The 21,344-nt window shown below is 38.4% G+C and overlaps 1 protein-coding gene across 1 annotated transcript in view; it reads left to right on the top strand.

Annotated features, from left to right (window-relative positions):
• Positions 1-16,147, top strand: part of RNF182 (ring finger protein 182) — a 62,686-nt gene extending 46,539 nt beyond the window's left edge. Inside the window, exons 2-3 of the mRNA XM_037843572.1 lie at positions 10,116-10,272; positions 12,748-16,147. Coding sequence (XP_037699500.1) covers positions 12,955-13,698 — 744 coding nt within the window. The 5' untranslated portion in view covers positions 10,116-10,272; positions 12,748-12,954 and the 3' untranslated portion in view covers positions 13,699-16,147. The remainder of the gene's footprint in view (positions 1-10,115; positions 10,273-12,747) is intronic.
• Positions 16,148-21,344: the final 5,197 nt, after the last annotated feature.

Raw genomic sequence — 21,344 nt, 5'->3', positions numbered from 1 at the left:
GAATAAAAATAAAAATTAAAAGGAACACCCCACACATAACTTACCCCTTATCCCCCCTATTATTTATTTATTTATTGTCTTTATTTTCTTATCTCTCCATACACTGGATAAAGGGAGTGTCGGTTGCAAGGTTTTCACAATTACACAGTCACAATGTAAAAGCTATATAGTTATACAATTGTCTTTAAGAATCAAGGCTACTGGATTGCAGTTGATCAGCTTAGGATATTTCCTTCTAGCTATTCTAATAAACTAAAAACTAAAAAGATATATCTATATAATGCATAACAATAACCTCCCGAATGACCTCTTGACTCCATTTGAAATCTCTCAGCCACTGAAACTTTATTTTGTTTCATTTCTCTTCCCTCTTTTGGTCAAGAAGTCTTTCTCAATCCCCCGATACCGGGTCCAGGCTCATCCCCAGGAGTCATGTCCTATGTTGCCAGGGAGATTTACACTCCTGGGAGTCATGTCCCATGTAGCAGGGAGGCAGTGAGTTTACCTGCAGAGTTGTCAGCCACTTTTAATAATGTAATTTGCAGGCTGTATTCCTGGTAACCAATGATCTTCTTAAATTTTATCTTTGTTTGTGTCTTTCAAGTAAAGAGTAAAGTAGTAAACAAACAATCTAGACTTATAAGACTTATTTATCTCTTAGGGTCTCATATAGATAGTATAATCAAGAAGAAAATAATGAGATTTCCTTGTCAACCCATCAGGTAATGGAGATTATCACAATATTGCAAAACTGGTAGATTATGCTTTACCTACTTTATTTACTGTCTGCTGTATCTATAAATAGAAAACCTGTGTACCTCTGATACTGTGCTCAAAATATATTCTTCTATCTACTGCCAGTTTCGAATCTGAAGTGATTAAAAAATATCAATGGATACATTATTTTTTTCTAGATTTGAAATATCATCCATATAGCACTTATGCCAAATATTTGTACCTAAATGCTTTCGTTTGAGCCTCACAACATTTTTTGAGGTGGGTGTTATCTCTCTTTCGTCCTAGATTATGTGTATATACTCAGTGTCAGAGCCAGGTCCCAAATCTAGTTCTTCTGACTGCAGACTGGCGTACTTTGCATTTCTCTGGCTGCCGTCTAATGAGAACTTGGAGTCCTGAGGAAAGCAGATGTGGATGCTTGTATGTAGGTTGGAGATGCCTGTGGATCTTGTCTGTCGTTGCTGGTGGCTTATTGATTTAGAACCGCTGGAAACAATGCATCGTAAATCATTCCTCTGTATTTATAAATAGTAGCCTCTCATTCAAAATTAATAGCTTAGAGTTCTAGATCATTAACTTGACTGTATCCTAATAAATTGATGATGATTTCCCATCAAATTGAATTGCTTGGTCTTGGGGGAGGAACAAAGTGTTTTGATCTTTGAGGGAGGTTTTCTGGAATGGATCCGTGTGCTGCCAAGCAACCATCAGGGGCTATTGGGGTTGCAGGTTAAATTCTGTTAGAGTCAGCTGCTGATCCTTTAAGAATGAGCATGTGGCATCTGTGTGTGGCATCTGTCGAGTGTATTCTTTTAGTGTTTTCTAAGTTGCAACCTCCTATTACATCAAGAAGGGTGTTTTTAATTGAGAAAGCATAGCAGAATCCTCGATTTTGAGACTGTCACGGTATACAGAATTTCAAATGTATGCCAAGTTCAAAGAGAGAACTCTGATAACTGGGACTGAGGCCAGTAATTTTAGTGATTAGTAATTATTAGTAGTAATGTGACTCCTCAATCTCTCTGTAATGAAAGCCAGCTTCTGAATCTCTAGATGGAAAAATGGATTTTCTTGAGGGTAGATGCTACATATTTAGTTTAAACTTAATTACCAGGAATACTAAGATAATATTAGGAGCATAAGGTTCTGTGAATGAGAGAGTTAGCATTGGTGGGATGGCAAGGAGTGTCATTTATTGATAGCTGAGCTTAAAAACCACTGTTCTGCCTTGATAATCACAAAGAAAAGTGGTACTCCAAATGCCAGAATTTCTCATATATTTATTTTGGAGATCGAGTTATTAGTCAAAATAAATTTAGGTTGCCATAAAAACTGATGATCAAGACATGCAAACGTTTCAAGAGTGATGCTCCGTTTTGCAAAAAAAAAAATAAAAAAAAGGAAATAAAAGGGAGAAGGAAGTCTTTAGCACCATCTCCAACCCACAGGAACCATAGATAATTAAAATGACTATACTTTAACTTGCATCAGTTTTTTTAACAGTTAGAGCACCCCTTAAAATATGTGGTCTCATCACTTAGAGAGCAATGTGTATAATGTTTATTTTCCAGGATGAAAGGAGGATGCAGGAAATGAGAGTTGAAACTTGGCAGTTGTTGCTGTGTCATAAGGGGAAAAATATAACCCATCCTGCTGATGCCAAATTAAAATGGTTGATGGACTCTGTGAGCATGAGTCAGGCTAAATGAAATCTGTGTGTGAAATATTTTGAAGAGTTCTACAGGCAACTAAAATCACCCTATAATCTATAAAATTAATTCATATGGGTAGTGGAGTGATACACAAGTCAGAGCCTTAGGCAGGCAAAAAACAAACAGAAAAAAGATCACAGTGACAGCTCTATTTTATTTCTGAACTCTCTTTAGTCCTGACTTCTTATGTAATCTTGGGAAAGATGCTTAACTTTGTGCATTTATGCATCTGTTAAATGGGAATACAGTTGTCCTTCACTATTGCAGGGGCTATGCAATTTTTCTAAAATTTTTGAGCTTCTTAGAGTCTTTTAATAAACATAAGCTATATAATAAAGTTTATAAAAATGTATACATAGAAGAATATATAGAAACTATATTTTGGCCAAGAATTTTCTAACACAAAGATCACATGAGCTAGAGGGTTAGATAGCTTCAAAGAATAAAAGAAAGTCTTCTAGATGGGAATGATATCCATTGATAAATGAAGCAAATAATTTCTTTGGACTAAGATTGGCTTTGGATTGGTTTGGAAAGAAGTGGCTTAGCACGACATAGTGGTAATCTATTGTGGCAAAACAAACTACCTTGAATTGATGGCTTAAAACAACAGCCATTTTATTTGCTTATAGCTCTGTGGATCAGCATTTTCTGCTGGGCTCAGTGGGGGGTGAGTCTTCTGTGGCCTTTCTCAGGGTTGCTTGTTAAAATGGCTACACTCACTGGTGGTTCACCCGGGGCTGGAGGGTGTAAGATGGTCTCACTTGCATACCTGGGGGTTGGTGCTGGCTTTTGCCTGTGATTCCCTCCATCTGTGATTTCTTCTCTTTGCGGAAACTAGCCTGAGCTTCTTCCCATGGTGGTCTCACGGTTTCAAGAGGATACAAGCAGAAGCCACAAGGCGTCCAGGGATCAGAACTCATGCAAAGTCACGTCCATTCATTCTGCTCATCAAAGCAGCGCCCCCGGCCAGCCTAGCACTAAGGACCACAAGGTCCTCGCCCATTGGCGGGATGAGCCGCAGAGTCACATTACAAGGGGTGTTTGTGTAGAGCTGCAACTGGAAATCAAATAATTCTATCATGAAATGCTGGAGAAGAATATGAATTAATTTTATAGACTATAGGGTGATTTTATTTGCCTGTTTAATGCTCAGTCTGTTTTAAGAAGTATATGAGAATGTTTTTGAAATAGGAAAACAGAGAATTCTCATTTAATTGCTTTATTGATACAACTGGTATGTGGGCAAGACGACTCTCTGAATTTAAATGTAGAACTTGAAAGGTATTGTTTAAGAAAGGTAGCCAAGGGAAGAGCCAAAAGATTCATGTACCCTTGGATATCAAGTGTGTGGATTCTTGGAGTCAGAAAACAGCCCACTTTGCAATGGAATAGGAAAACGAATGACCATGCAGAAGGCAGGGTTTTTAAAAGTGCATTTCCAAGTAGTTAGGACCTTAGGAATGGAATAGCCTTTATGTAATAGTCACTGAACAGGATTAGTACTGCCAGTGTTCTCCCCAAATTAAACGAGTGTTACAAATTCCCACATTTCCCATCTGGACCAATATCTGGAAAAAAAATGTATCCAGGAACTACAGTTGATGGGGCTTCTGGGAAGATAGCGAGGTAAGGTGGCTCTTTGTCCTTCCACTCTCCATCCGCCTCCTCTCTTGACCCAGACCCTGCCCGGGGCCAACAGTCCTGAGCTCCGTGGACATTAGGTGTGAGGGAGATATGGACTTCGTCCTCGGCTGGGCTCGACGAGCTCCAAGGGAGGATCAGAAGGCACGGTGTCCTGTGAGAGCTGGATCTACAGAGGCTGGAGGACTCCTGGGAGGAAAACTGAAGATTCCCCCCACCCCTCCATCGCAAGGAGGCTTTGCAGCAGTGAGTCTTCCCTTCTATGCAGGGACAGGGAAGCTTGCCTGCTGTCCCATGCTAGGTCAAAGGGGTAGAGATGCCTGGGCTTTCCACCACTCGTGGACCTCCAGTCACTTGGGTCCTCCAGCCCCAGTGATAGGACAAAGAAAAGCACCAGCACACAGAGAAGACGATCCCCAAGGATGCATGCTTATGCAATAGAACAGTGGCTGGAGACAGAAAACAATCTGACAGGAACAGTGAGCATGCAGGATATGTGAATGAAGCACAGAAAGACTTCCTAGAGATGAAATATGTGATCTTCCAATTAAGTCAGGAAGTGAATTGAAGGAGATGGCAGTCACTCCTGAGACTTGAATTAGTTGCCTGGTCGATCAAGTGGAAGAATCTGAAAGCACAGAGGAAAAATATGAAGAGATGGAAAGCACACGAAGAAATGGATCCAGAAAATATGACATGGGAGTAACAGGAGAACCAGGAGAGAAAGGAACAGATGGAGGAAAGGCAGTTGTTAAATAAATACAAGAAAAAAGAAATTTCCAAGCTTAGAAATCAAGACTGGAGTGTGTAAATTCAAATGGCTTATAAAGTTGTGGGTAGAATTTATGAGAAAAGACACCTAGGTGTGCCCTGGAAAAGATCTTGGACTCCTAAGAATAAAGAGCAAAATCTTAGAAGTTTCCAGACAGGAAGAACAAATGATCTACAAGGAAGAAGTATCAAACTGGCTACAGATTTATCATCTTGGACCTAGGAGCCTAGAGATAGTGGAGTAACTTCTGCAGACCATGGGGAGAAGCAGCAGCCTGAAAATCCCAAGAGAGCCAAGCTGCCATGTCCGCATTGGGGTAAAATAAATTTACTGTTATGCAAGAATTCAGAGATGTCATCACCCCTTTTCTGAAAAAAATACTCAAGAAAAGAGCAGCAGACAAAAAGGAACCAAATAAAAAGTTAATCGGAAACACAAACTTCAAGATGAGGGAAGATAATAGAAGAATTCTAATTCAATCAGTTAACTCACGTGAAAAGGAAAGAATAAATTTAAATACAACACTCTGCAATAAATGCAAATGAACTTAATTTTCCCATTAAAAATTTGACATTGTCAGATTGAGTTAAAAATGCAAAACCCGGTTTGTAAGAAACACTTGAAACAAAGTGATAGAAGTTGAAAATAGGAGGCTGCACCATGATCACAAGCAAATGCAGAGATACAGAACTAGCAGTATTAGATTTAGGCAGGGTGGCATTTAAGATTAACGTCAGTAATAGGATAAGAAGGCAGGAAGGCACTGTTTTTGAAGATGTTATATAAACCTGTAAATATAAAATAGCTACCAGATCTGTAAGGCAAAACTGTTAGAAATGCAAATATAGTTATGGTGAGACACTTTAATAAACTTCTCTCACTTGTCTCAACCTGTCTTAACCTTAGACAGACCTTAAAGAGAGAAAAATTGAATTAATAAAAAAGTCAGATTTAATAGATATGCTAGAACCTTACATCCCTTGAATAGAGAATGTTCTTTTCTGGATTATGTTAAAAAAATTGATCATGTACTTGGCCACAAAGAAGACCTCAACAAATTCAAAGGAAAAGAAATTTTTATAGTTATTGTTCTCTGATCCTAATCCAGTAATATTAAACATAAATACAGAAGGTAATAAGACAAGTTTTTACAATTTGGAAATTTAAAAACATACTCTATGTACTAATCTTTGTATCAAAGGAAAAATCAAAAGTCAAATTACAAACTATCTGGAAGCAATAAAAGGAGCATAGAATGAAAGCTGTACTCAGGAAATTTTAGAACCTTTAGATGTTTTAATTATTTAAGAATAAAGACTAAGTGTACTCTTATGAAATGAGAAAAAAGAATGAAAAAAATTAGAAAGAGAGAATAATAAAGATAAAAGTTGAAATTAATGAGATAAAATAATGAAAAGAATAAATAAACAGGTGGTTCTTTGAAAAGCACAATAAAATAGATATAAAGATTTGTGTGCCTGATTAGGAAAACAATAAAGAGTAAAAAACTTTACAAGAGTAGAAATGAGAAAAGGGACATAATCAGATACAGGGGTGATTCAAAGAAGCTTAAGATAGTGCACTCAACTCTGTGGCGACAAATTTAAAAAACTGGAAGAGAGAGATTATATCGTCACCAAATATAAATATCCAGATTTAACTCAGGAAGAAATGGAAAATTTGAATAGGACATTATCCATAAAAGTGATTGGAAAAGTGATTAAAAATCCACTATTGACAAAGGCATTGGGATAATGTGGGGTAATAGCTGAAAACCCCCACAAAAGCCAATCTATGTAACTTTTAAAGAACAAATAATTTTATTGTTATTTAGCTGTTTCAGAAGAAGAAAATTCAAAGCTTTCCAGTTCATTTACAAAGCAAGCATATATTTAATACAAAACCTGACTGCTGAAAGAAAACCTCACCCAGATTTCATTTTTAATTTAGACACAAATACTCTAAATGGAATATTAGCAGGTAGAACCCATTATTGTATCTGATGACCCATTATGACTGGGTAGAGTTTATTCTAAGATGTAAGGGTGGAAATCTATTGGTGCAATCCATTTCATGCTCAAATTAAAGGAAGAAAACTGAAAGATCACATTAATAGATGCTGAAAAGGCACTTACAAATTTGTAGACACTACTAATAAAAACTATAAATTAAGAACAGAAACTACTTTAATGTAAGACTACTTACCAAAGTGTTATCCTCAACAGCAAAACACAAAAACAACTGCAACTAATACTAGGACCTAAATAGCCTTGCTAATCATCAATCATTCATTCACTCAACAGATACTTCTTGAGCACTTATTTTGGGCAAGATACTCTTCTCTGTTGTGAGGAATGACCAAGAAAGACGTAAAGCTGTGGCTTTTGGAGCTCACAGTCTTGTGGGAATTATTATTTTAAGGTTGTCTTCTAGTGAATTTATTTAAGACAAGCAAAATAAAATAATAGGAATAAATATTGGAAAAGATAAACTGAAACCGTCTCTTTTTTCTAATGATATGATTGTATACCTTGAAAATCCAAGGGACTCCAGTAAATTAGAATGAGTAAAAGAATTGGATAATATGGCTGGATTCAAAATAAATATACAAAATGAAAAGCTTTTTTTTTCTACAATAGCAATGGGCCTTTAGAAATTAATGGGAAAAATTAGAATGGTGATAAAACCATAAAAATAAGAATAAGATTAACAGAAAGGCATAAAACATCTGAAGAAAACGATAATGTCCTACTGAAGAATATAAAGCAGATCTGAACACATGGAAGCATACCATATTCTTGGATAGAAAACCTTAATATTGATGTATGGATCATTTGTCTCCATTTTTTCCCCAACATAAACAGTGCTAGAGAGCACAAACCTGTAATAAATACATTTACATACAGGTAGTTTTATTTTTGGAAGAGAACAAGGGGTGGAATTCTCCGGTCAAATATATTACTTTTAACATATGTTTTCAGATTGCTTTTTCAAAAAGGCTGTAATAACACATGCTTTAACCAGTAAATAAGTACTCTTAACCACAACAGATATTACTGAAATTTTAAATTTGTGCCATTCAGAGGGCTGATATATTATTATTTTAATTTGCATTCCCTGAGTATTTGTGAGTTCAAGTATTTTCTCATCTATTTATGTACTTTTCTAGGAAAAGAAAACCTTCTGAATTTATTTCTAAGGCGGTTTTAAATGTGCCAAATTCTTTCGCCTGTGCCCGGTGAGACCTACCTTTAGCAGTTGTTCTCATTGAGGAATGCTCTAGACTTGCTCATCTTAGAAATGTCATCCATTTTAATACTGATTTATAGTAGTACCTGGGTATAAAGGTGATAAACCAGTGGCCAACATTTCAATTTTGTGACAAAAATTAATGGACTCATCAGATCATACAGGAAAAGGATTGTAAGTTGATCCAAAATATCCATTGACAGAAAAATCTGGGCTATAAAAATAGCTAAAATATTTAGCCACAGATTTTGTTTTTACTTTGTTATTGGGATCTATAACACTGGTGAAGAAAAGTGTACTGCTTGATGGTTTAAAACCAAGCGAACATGCGTAACAAACACGCAGGTCAAGAAATTGCTAGCATTCCAGGAGCCCACCTCCTGCCCTCTTCTCTCCCTCAAAGATGTCTAGGACCTTGACTTTTATGTTAATTGCTTCCCTTTCTTTCTAGTTTTATCACCTAAGCTTGGCATCCCTAAGCTTACAGCTTAGTTTTGCCTGTTTACTGAACTTTATATAGAGGGAGCCAGACAGTATGTACTCTCTTTGGGGTCTGGCTTTTTTGCACTCATCATCATGTTTATGGTCCACAGCTTTGCTATTTTTTAAGCCACCGAGTTTGTGGTTATTTATTATAGCAGCAATGGGAAACTGATATAATAATTTTTATAAAATTTTGAAATAATCAAGTTGTTTCAAACTAGTAGAAAATTGCAAGTACGGTACAAAAAATACCATTTTTCCCCTGATCCGTTTGAGAGTAGTTGCCGAACTGATATCCCATCATCCTTAAGGATATGGTGGTTTGGAGCTGTGTGTACCCTAGAAAATCACGTTCTTAAAGTTAATCCATTCCTGTGGGTGTGGAGCCATTGAAAGTAGGACTTTTTGATGAGGCTACTTAAGGTGTGACCACCTTGTTCAGGATGGGTCTTAATCCTCTTACTGGAGTCCTTAATAAGAGAATAAAATTCAGACACACAAAGAGAGAAAGCCACAGAATCAAGAAGCTGAAAGCAAAGAAACCTGGAAGGGAAGGGAGAGACCAGCAGACACTGCCATGTGCCTTGCCACGTGGCAGAGGAGCCAAGGATCGCCAGCAGCCAGTCTTTGGGAAGAAAGCGTCACCCTGATGAAGCCTTGATTTAGACATTTTCATAGCCTCAAAACTTTCAGCTTGTAAGCTAATAAATTCCCATAGTTACAGCCAATGCCTGTCGTGGTGCCTGCTTTGAGCAGCTTAGCAAACCAAAACAGAGGACACTGGCAGCTTTGAAGACGTCAGGTCAGGTATCTCATAGAATAGTCCTCTATTTGGGTTTGTCCAGTGTTTCCTCATGATTAATTCAGATTTTATGTCTGTGGCATGAGCATCACGGAAGCAGTGCTGTGGTTCTTCCAGTTTGTCCGATTACTGATAACGTTCATCTGCGATCACTTTCTCTACCTGGCAGTTTTCTCCACTGCACACGTCCTTTTCCCCCTCTTTGTAATTAAAAAGTAATTCATGGGAAATGCATGGAGATGACATAAATATCCCATTGCTCATCAGACTTTCACTTAATTAATTTACATGTCGATATGGACTCATGGTTCCCTGTTTTATTCAACAGAGTATAATCCATTACTATCATTACTTACTTGAACGCTCAGATTGTCCCTTGTTTGGCCAGAGGAGTTCAGGTGGCTCATGCTTCCTGGACATGGCCCCATGGTGTTCCTTGAGCATGCCTTCACTTCCTGGCACAAGATGTGTCCACCACTCTCGGCAGGAGTGGAGGCAGGGTGGGAATGGACTGGAATGAATATCCTTGTGATCACTAAATAAAAACTCTGACTAATCTCAACCTTTATAAATAAGGTTATAGATTTTAAGCTATTGTTCTTTGAGGGAGCTTTGAATCATAATAAGATAAAGCATTTGTATTTAAGAGCTCTAGCAGTTGGTAGCAGTCTTCTCAAGAGGAACAATAACTGTGTTGTGTTTTATGCCACTCCAGGAAGAAACTCTTGCACCGGCTGCGTTTTCAGGGATGTGTGCCCAGAGATCAAGGCCGTCAGCCAGCCCCACCCAGCAGGGCCCCACGCAGAGGCAGGACTTGATGATGTATTTCAAGCTGATGGAGAGGGTTTGCTAAAGTTTGCCTTGGACTTAAAGTAGGTATCTTCTGGATTGGATATTCAAACATTTAGTATTTTCTTTGCTTGTTGCCAAGAAAGCCGCCATATGAATTTTTGTAAATATGAACATTATGATCGTCATCTTAGAAATTCCAGGGTTTGATAGTGTATTTGTGAAGAAGGAAAGCTTTGTTTAAATAATACCTTAATGTTGTAAAAGCAAATAATTTATGTACACAGAATTAGAAGCTAGAAATGGTGGCTGGCCTGACATAGAGTATTCCTGCTACTCTTCTTTTAATGGTTGGAAGTTTGGTTTGGAAAGTATTAATGCAACCAGCTGACTGTCAGATGCTGACAGTATAATGCCTTCTCACCCATAAACCTTTTGTTGGTGTTTATTTATGTAAACTCCAGCTTTCTGTGCCTTTAGATATCTTGCCTTCACATGTAGTTTTGCTTATATATCCTCATTGAATATTTTCCTCTCTCTTCTCCTGGTGTCTTTGTATATGTGTTTACATACTTTCTTTTCCTTTTTCCCACAACTTCACATACATCAGTCCTTTTGATGTATGCATTGGAGGTAATCGCTGCTGCTAGTTCTGCTTTCACTATCAGCTTCAGTACTCCTGAATTTGGGAGGGTGGAAGGCTGCGTGGGGAGGTAGCTGGAAAGAGAACGCGTTCAGTTTTCATGGATCTTTGGTGTGCGTGTGGCCATTTAGGGCTGTTGGGTGAGCAGTATGTCCAGCTCTCCAGGAAGCAAGCCATTTCCCAGGAAACTCTCCAGGGCTGGGACTATTTGGAGAAAGTGGCTATGACTGAAAGCAGTGACAGGGATAGATTACTTTCTTATTCCTTGACTATCTCCCTGGAGATGTCCATCCCACAGTAGAATGAGAAACAGGCTTTGTGGAATTGTGGGCAAGATGCGTCCATCACATTTTGTGGTGGCAGGGGCCATGCTTTTCCTGACCATGATCACAATCAGGAAGGGAGAAAATATTTAGGGCACATGGGTAGGATTTTCCCAATCCTACCTACATTTTTTGGCTTATCACTAGAGATTCTAATTATTGATTGACTCCCTTTTGCCATTAAATATACATCTTGCCTCTGATACCCGTTATACATCCTCATAGAATGTGAAGTTAATTAAAAAAATGAGCCCAATAAAGGCATAGCCAAAAAGGAAAATCATGTGTATGCCTAAGTCAGCTATTTATGATTTTTCCAGTTATCCAAGTTGAGCTACCTACTGCCTCTTCTCTGTTAAATGCAGTGTGGCCCATAGCAAATTTTAAATTCTAGCACAGTTGCAGTCTGCTTCTCAGAACTGTTTCAGCAGCCTTCTACTATTATTGCTTGGAAGTGTGCTCAGAAATGCAAATACATGTTAATATTTTAACATATTTCCAGGCAAAATGTAATATAAGACAAAATATTTTACCAAAAATATCAGATGTATTAAAGTTAAATAAAAATGTTTTGGGGATTTTCCATATTGCTGCATCTTTCCATTATTACTGGTAATTGAGACCCGATTGTGCAAGGAAAGCAACCCTCAGCCATTTGTCCAAAACCAGTAATAGCCATTAAGGGCCAGTGTTAAGGACTGTCAATTGTACTGTGCTTTCTGTTTAGTATGGAAAGAGAGTTTACATGAAATAAGTTGGTGAATAGTGAACTTTGAATATTTCTTGGAAATAGAACTCTGTCTGGGCTGTCTGTCTTCACTCCCCTCTCTTGTGAATTAGACTTGAGTTGGGTATAAAACTTCTGCCGGGTATTGCATGCTTCACCCTTCCTCGAGCATACAACCCATGAGCATATAACTCCTCCTTGAATGCCCAACTGTGACTTTCAAGACTAGTATTGAAATCACAGGTTTGAAATTGAATCCTCAAACAATAAAAGTGCTTAGGACAGATTTCTTTACCCTGAGAACGTGAGAATGGTCTATTGAATTTAAATATGCTCTCATCTGTATCAGTCTTTTCTGAAAAAATATTTTTAACATTAGCCTTAAGGTTTCCCTACTTTTGTGTGTTTCTAAGCACTATTGGAGGTATTTAGACAACTGGTATTTATACCCATGATACTCAGAATTACTTATTCTATATTGAGTGGAATTTGATTGAAAATGTAATTGATTTATTTCTGATACATGTCCCATTCTGTTTTCAAAGAGGACCATCCTTATTACAAGTGTCAGGGAGAAATTTCTCACATCTAACCCTACTCACGGTGCTCTAGAGTGTACTTTACACCTATTAAGCCTTAATTCCTTCTTTACTATCATATTTGTGAGCTGAAACAGCTAAGCATAGAGCTAACGATTTTTCTGTGTGCCAGAAATTTGTGACCCTCCAAAAGGATGAAAGGGATTTAACCTTTTAAGTCTATTGTTTCTAATCATTGAAGCCCAGAAACTTCCATAAAGCACTTTTCAGAAACATCTTTCTTTGTGAACTAGTCATTGTATTTAAATCTCTTTTTTTCTTTTCAGACTCTTCATGTGGCCTTTTCTTAATATGCGTTTGAGAGCAAGAGTTATATGCAGAAGCTGAAAATGCCTGGAAGGCTTCTGGTTTATTTCAGTACCTTCCGACCTCTATATCTTTGCCTGATTTGGATAATGTGATGTCCGGAAGGACAACTTAATCTCCCTCATCCCTTAAAGAGACACATCTGGCGGAAGACTGTCTAATTGAAAATGGCCAGTCAGCCACCCGAGGACACCGCAGAGTCCCCGGTCTCTGATGAGCTCGAGTGCAAGATCTGTTATAATCGATACAATCTGAAGCAGAGGAAACCTAAGGTGCTGGAGTGCTGTCACAGGGTTTGTGCCAAGTGCCTCTACAAGATCCTAGACTTCGGGGACTCCCCGCAGGGTGTCATCGTATGTCCTTTCTGTAGGTTTGAGACCTGCCTTCCAGATGACGAAGTTGGTAGCCTGCCTGATGACAACAATATCCTCGTGAACCTGACTTGCGCAGGCAAAGGAAAGAAGTGCCTGCCAGAAAACCCCACCGAGCTGCTGCTGACCCCCAAAAGGCTCGCCTCGCTCGTCAGCCCTTCCCATGCTTCCTCCAACTGCCTGGTGATCACCATCATGGAGGTGCAGAGGGAGAGCTCCCCGTCCCTGAGTGCCACCCCCGTGATGGAATTCTATAGGCCTGCCAGTTTCGACTCCGTCACCACCGTGTCCCACAACTGGACGGTGTGGAACTGCACCTCCCTGCTTTTCCAGACATCGGTCCGGGTGTTGGTTTGGTTGCTGGGTTTGCTGTACTTCAGCTCCTTACCCTTAGGGATCTACTTACTGGTGTCTAAGAAAGTTACCCTTGGGGTCGTCTTCGTCAGCCTGGTCCCTTCCAGCCTTGTTATCCTTATGGTGTATGGTTTCTGCCAGTGTGTTTGTCATGAATTTCTCGACTGTTTGGCACCGCCTTCTTAACTCATATGCAAACTAAGAAATCAGGCACACATTCAAAATGAGGTAATTTACAACTTATTTTCTTTTATATTCTTTATGGCTAGTGTCCATGACATTAACAGAACCATCGGCCATATTTTTGTGGTCCATTTCCATCCAAATATGGACTCAATTTTTTTTTCTGTGTTCTGGAAGTAAAAACGTTCACTTTTACTTGAGAATTAGCAGAGAAGCAAACGTGTGTGAGCAGAGCCCTCGTGGAGCTCTGACAGCTGTGAGTCTTCCTGGAGAAAGGGCAGGGTTTAGACAGGCACATGGGGGGCGTGGGGGTGACATGTTATGCTGTGGAAGAGGATCTCTGGGACGTTAGGCATGAACTGGTTCCTCTTCTCTCAGTCATTGATATTAAGCAGTAGAGGGTGGACATGAGTGGAGAGCTGCTCCAGGACACATGCATTTGAAAAATGTGTGCTCCCCACTCCACACCCATATTGCTGGATAGCCCGTGAATCATCTCCTGGTGTTTTCTCTCTAAGGTCATGCCACTCTATAGTTTGTGGCTCCAGTTGCGGTACTTTGTTCTCTTTGTACATTTTTCATTGCCAAGAGGAACTCAGCCACATTCCCTTGGGTGGTTTCAACTGAATACCCGTTTTGCCACATTACTGAAGAGAATTAAAAACGTTGAGGGCTTGGCATCAAGGTAAACTTCATGACAGAATACAGCCATTTGTCTTTGAGACACACCCTTTCCTCCCCAATTATTTTCCTTTCTCCTTAGCATTCTCCGAAATTCTCGTAGAGCAGTTATTATTCATGGAGAACTTTGATTCTTTCCTTAAAGCACTGCATTTTTTTAAACCATATTGTTCACTCAGCCACACCCACCTGCCCTGAATGAGGTTCCGTTTAAGTGAATTGCCATAAGTTCACTAGGAAATCAAATTTGCACAACAAACTTGAATTTTCTTCCTCTCTTCATTGCATTTTAAATTGCTATGACTTATTTAGTTTAATCCTATGACAATTTGGGGTGAAGGTGGCAGTGAAAACCCAGAAACGATTAACAAAATGCTCCAGCTCACAGTTTGAAGGGCTGAGAACATAAGTATTTTGCTGTACTGTGTGGAGTCGTACCAAAATATAATGGTTTAGGTTTATGTGCAAGACCATATGTAGTAATAGTCCAGAAAAAGAGGTCTTTTCTTGTTTGAAAAGACCCCGAAAGGAAGTAAAATGGAGGTGGCAGAGTGGAACTTAACATGTTGCGATCCTGGTTGTTTAAAATCACTTTTAGAATGGATTCAAGTTCTTGCACAAATTTATTTCAAGCAGAAGTGTAAGCTATATGACTGGAGTTAATGAACCCCTTTTCATGATGTAGGGGAAGTTGAATGTATATATTTAAGAGAAGAAATTGTTTAGCAGACTTTAGGTTTGGAACAATAGACTGTCCACAGAAACTAGGCACCCAGTTGGGAAAAGTTTATTATCTCCTTAATCCATTACTAATGATTAACATTAAAATATTTTTAACTCTTAGAAAGGGCATCACTAAGGCTATTTTAACTTGTTTGTGATGAAATATTTGTTGTATGGTATAGATACAGTGGGTCAATTGCAATCTTCTTATTCAGGAAAAATTGACACTTCTAGGATAGTTGATTTTACTTGTATAACAATTAACTTTGGGAATATGTGTGACAGGAAAGGATATGTGGGATGTGGTGCAGTGACTTCAAGCAACAAGATAGCAGCTAATATAGTAATGATTTCACAAAATCTAGTTTAGATGGCTTTGTGAATGCAACTTCAAAAAATTCATTTTTACTTAGATAAATATAATGTTTAGGAGGTGTTTTGTGGTTTGGATTTATATATTTATAAGGTTTTTAAAAAACGTTCATTTTGTTTGAAATGTAACATCAAATAAATTGGATTATCATATGGTGAGGTCTCTAGAAAGTCTGGACATGTGCACTCTGTAATTTGCTTTTTTGTATAATGTCTGCAGTGCTAAATTTGTGTCTCTCTGTATTGACAGTCTTTTTTTTCAAGTTGCAGTAAGTTAATTTGGTTTCCAAGAGTTTTAAATGGATAACAAAAGCCTCTTTATGCTGTTGAATGAAGAAAGGATAATGCTTTGATATTTTATTCACTGTGATGATGTTTCATTTGTCCATTAAATTGTTATTATTTCCAAACTAAAAGTTTGATTTTTCTAACTTGTGGCTGAGATTCAATTATTGTTTTGGACCTCTGTTAACCTTAGATAACTGCAAAACATGAATTTTCAGAAACATTGATTAAGGTAATGATGCCTTTTGTCTGGCACATGGAGATTTCAGCTCTGAAAGACAAAGCTGATCTAACCGATTCCACCTATAAAAGAACTTCATACTTTTTTGTTTTTAAAGCAGGGGAGGAAAATGAGGGGAGACAAAACAAAAACATCAAAAACATTGTCTTTATAAATAAATTTCTCCGTTTTAAATTGTTTGATTTATTTTCCAGATTTTGCCTTAACTACTTAACAAAATAGAATCCCCTGTTGGCAGGAAGTCACTTACCTTGTGTTGTCTGGGCAGGTTCAGAGACTTCCCCATTATCGAAATAGGACCTTTCTTAGGCAAAGTAGAAATGCTCTGGGAATATGTAGCTGATATGTGCTTATGATACTTAGTAAATTGGCACCACACGTTCAACAGGAGTCAGGGTTTCATTCCCTCCCGAAATCTTTACCTGAGCCAGCGAAGATTCAGGTTCAGGAAGGCAGTTACCTGTGCTGGCCTGGCATGTCCTGAACTTGAACCTACCTACTGAAAAGGACCCTACAAGCATCACTTGCATAGCAGGTTGTAATCAGATCTTAGCTGGCTTGGTTTCTTAGGGCTGCCCTGACAAGGCCCCACAAACTGGGTGGTTTGAAACAACAGAAATTTATTGTCTCACAGTTCTAGAGGCTTTGAAGTCTGGAAGTGAGGAGTTGGCAGAGCCACGCTCCCTCTTACGCTCCTGGCTTCTGGCAGTGGCGAGGAATCTTTCAGCACTTCAGCTTGTGGCATAGTCACTCTCCGTCTGTGCTGACCCATGGCCGTGTTTCCTCTCTGCCTCTTCGCTCCCCTTATAAGGACACCAGCCATATTGGATTAATGGTAAAATTAATTGTCTCTACTCCAGTTCAATCTCATTTTAACTTGCCTGATTTCATCTGTAATGACCCTATTTACAAATAAGTTCATATTCTGAGGTACTGGGGATTGGGATTTCAATGTATCTCTGTGGGACACGATTCAACCCATAACACTAGGCTTCAAAGACACCCTGGACTTTGAAGAAATTTCCTAATCTGTCAACCAAGACCTGAAAGTCACAGGAATTCTGATAAAGCAGTTACAGAAATGAACTCTGGAAGCACAGGGCCCAGAAGAGATGGAAACAAGCTGATGTATGAGAGAGTAATGGAGGCAAACTGCAATTCTACATTTTTTCTGCACTTTTTGAGGCTTCTTTTTGTTTACTCTCCCTGGTAAAAAAACAAATACTTGCCTTGAGACTTGTCATTTTTGCTAAGACTACATACTACTTTGCCTCCATCTCTATCAGATTTCTTTCTTGCATTCTTCACTTCATATAGCCCTATTTTCTTGCTATTCTCATCATTAGTTTACTCTTCAGAGTGATCCTGTTTGACCAGAAAAGCTTCTTGTTTCTTGCCTGATCTTCTGTTCCAGTTTGCTGAAGCTGCTGTTATGCAAAATACCAAAAATGGATTGGCTTTTATAACGGGGATTTATTAGGTTACAAATCTACAGTTCTCAGGCCATAAAAGTGTCCAAACTAAGACATCAACAAGATGATACCTTCACTGAAGAAAGGCTGATGGCATCCGGAACAACTCTGTCAGCTAGGAAGGTTGGTCCTTTGCTCCCGGGATCTGGTTTCAAAATGGCTTTCTCCAAAATGTCTCTGGGCTTCTGTCTCTCTTAGCTTCTGTCTCTCAGCTCCTGTGCTTCCTTGCTTGTTCTCCCAGGGCAATTCTCTTTAACCATCTGGGCATCCTCTCTTGGTTTCTACGGGGCAAACTCTGGGCTTTGTCTCTTAGCTAGTATCTCCAGATGTCTTTCTGTCTGCTTCTCAAAGCGTCTCCAAGCATCTGGGTCTGTATGGGCTCTCAGCTCTCTTAAGGACTCCAGTGATCTAATTAAGACCCACCCTGAATGGGTGTTGTCACACCTCTATGGAAATATTCAATCAAAAGTTCCCACCCCACAAGATTGGATTAAAAGCTTATGGCTCCACACCCCCTTTATCTAGTGTATGGATGAGTAGAAAAATGGGGATAAAAACTAAAGGACAAATGGGGTGGGATGGGGGGATGATTTGGATGTTCTTTTTTCACTTTTATTTTTTATTCTGGTTCTGGTTCTTTCTGATGTAAGGAAAATGTTCAGAGATAGATTGAACGTATAACTATGTTATCATACTGTGACAGTTGATTGTATACCATGGATGATTGTATGGTGTGTGAATGTATTTCAATAAAACTGCATTTAATAAAAAAAATCATACAGTAAACACATGGATAAAATTGTGGTTTTCAAGCATCATGCTTTCTTTTTTTTTTTAATCTTCATTTTATTGAGATACATTCACATACCACGCAGTCATACAAAACAAATCGTACATTCGATTGTTCACAGTACCATTACATAGTTGTACATTCATCACCTAAATCAATCCCTGACACTTTCATTGCCACAAACACAAAAATAACAAGAATAATAATTAAAGTGAAAAAGAGCAATTAAAGTAAAAAAGAACACTGGGTACTTTTGCCTGTTTGTTTGTTTGTTTCCTTCCCCTATTTTTCTACTTATCCATCCAGCAACTAGACAAAGGGGAGTGTGGTCCTTACGACTTTCCCAATCCCATTGTCACCCCTCATAAGCTACATTTTTATACAATTGTCTTCTAGATTCATGGGTTCTGGGTCGTAGTTTGATAGTTTCAGGTATTTACCACCAGCTACCCCAATTCTTTTTTTTTTTTTAATCTTCATTTTATTGAGATATATTCACATACCACGCAGTCATACAAAACAAATCGCACTTTCGATTTTTCACAGTACCATTACATAGTTGTACATTCATCACCTAAATCAATCCCTGACACTTTCATTAGCACACACACAAAAATAACAAGAATAATAATTAGAGTGAAAAAGAGCAATTGAAGTAAAAAAGAACACTGGGTACCTTTGTCTGTTTGTTTCCTTCCCCTATTTTTTTACTCATCCATCCACAAACTAGACAAAATGGAGTGTGGTCCTTATGGCTTTCCCAATCCCATTGTCACCCCTCATAAGCTACATTTTTATACAACTGTCTTCGAGATTCATGGGTTCTGGGTTGTAGTTTGATAGTTTCAGGTATCCACCACCAGCTACCCCAATTCTTTAGAACCTAAAAAGGGTTGTCTAAAGTGTGCGTAAGAGTGCCCACCAGAGTGACCTCTCGGCTCCTTTTGTCCGTGTCTTTTATTTTTTTTTTATTTTTATTTTTTTTAATCTTCATTTTATTGAGATGTATTCACATACCACGCAGTCATACAAAACAAATCTTACATTCGATTGTTCACAGTACCATTACATAGTTGTACATTCATCACCTAAATCAATCCCTGACACCTTCATTAGCACACACACAAAAATAATAAGAATAATAATTAAAGTGAAAAAGAGCAATTGAAGTAAAAAAGAACACTGAGTACCTTTGTCTGTCTGTTTGTTTGTTTCCTTCCCCTATTTTTTTACTCATCCATCCATAAACTAGACAAAGTGGAGTGTGGTCCTTATGGCTTTCCCAATGCCATTGTCACCCCTCATAAGCTACATTTTTACACAATTGTCTTCGAGATTCATGGGTTCTGGGTTGTAGTTTGATAGTTTCAGGTATCCACCACCAGCTACCCCAATTCTTTAGAACCTAAAAAGGGTTGTCTAAATTGTGCGTAAGAGTGCCCACCAGCGTGACCTCTTGGCTCCTTTTGGAATCTCTCTGCCGCTGAAGCTTATTTCATTTCCTTTCACATCCCCCTTTTGTTCAAGAAGATGTTCTCCGTCCCACGATGCCAGGTCTACATTCCTCCCCGGTAGTCATATTCCATGTTGCCAGGGAGATTCACTCCCCTGGGTGTCTGATCCCACGTAGGGGGGAGGGCAGTGATTTCACCTTTCAAGTTGGCTTAGCTAGAGAGAGAGGGCCACATCTGAGCAACAAAGAGGCATTCGGGAGGAGGCTCTTAGGCACAATTATAGGGAGGCCTAGCCTCTCCTTTGCATGCTTTATTTATAAAAGGATAATATTAGTACTTCTGGCCAAAGAAAAATATAAATTATACATATGTAAAAGTTAAAATGTTGAAATAAATTCCCTCTGCAAAATTAATTAAAAGCTATGAATAAATAAATTAAAAAAAAAAAAAAGATTATGGCTCCTCTGGGGTCCATAATAGCTTCAAACCAGTACACCATCCCATCCAGACAGTGGGTTTTTCCATAAAGTTCACTGTGTGTGCCCAGTTTTGATAGTGTGCTGCAACTTTTCTCTTTGCACACTGCTTGATTTTAGATTTTTTTAATTTCCTGAATAGCAAATGGAATGCACACAGAGCATCTATCAGCCCACACAGTAAATTCTGCAGTCTTTACATAATGTTTTAAAACTTTTAATAAGCATTATTCTTAAGTAAAATGTATGCTGTGTCGTTTTGGAATTATTTTCCCCATGCATTCTTGCCAGTACAATTCCATTTTGGTTGAGCCGATCATTAATTTCCTCTTGGCTAATAAATGTATGCTGAACTAGGGTCAGATAATTCTGAGGGCTTGCTTCATCTTTTATGCTCCTCAATAGTTTAGAACAGGTTAATTAAACCTTTTACTGATCCATATCTATAGAGAAGTAAGGTTATCTTTTTACATGGAATTCAAAATGAATTAAAACAATACTTCAGCTATGGATATGTTATTTTTAATGCTAAATACCATCTTTAGTCAATAAATGAACATCTGCTTTTGTTATGTGCTGAGCCAAAACCTCCCCCATAATTCCCCCCCCATCTTCTCTGACTTATCTAGTGCCATTTATGGAAGAAGCTAGTGTTTCTCACTGCCTCCCTCCTCCACATTGCCTGCACACACACACACACACACACACACACACACACACACACACACACACACTAAACCTTTATGTCTTATGAAACACAGATTTGTAAAAGAACCACCTTAGTCTTCCACCAGTTGGTAATTATCCATGTAAGTACTATTTTGAAAAAACATTTTTGTGACCTCTAACAACTTTATTTATGACTTCTCCTAGAATAACTGATTCAGCTACTCACCTCAGAGGTAATTATTTCCGCTTTTACAGTATTCACCATTACTGAGCAGTGGAGATAATCCCTTGAGTAAAATCTAGTTTTACAATGGACTGTTTGTTGACATTGCTTCCTTCCATTTGATGTGATTTTTCAAAATAATCCAGCTAGAACTATGTACTTCTTTAGTTAAAGTTATTGTCGTTACATATTTTATTTTAGGTTAGGATTTTAAAAATCGGAAAATTATTCCCAGCCTGTTATTTGACCAGCTCTAATCACCA

The sequence above is a fragment of the Choloepus didactylus genome, chromosome 7, assembly GCF_015220235.1.
Source record: "Choloepus didactylus isolate mChoDid1 chromosome 7, mChoDid1.pri, whole genome shotgun sequence".
Classification (NCBI taxonomy): Eukaryota; Metazoa; Chordata; class Mammalia; order Pilosa; family Megalonychidae; genus Choloepus; species Choloepus didactylus.
Note: the sequence above shows the minus strand (reverse complement) of the source record. Positions and strands in the feature narration are given on the sequence as shown.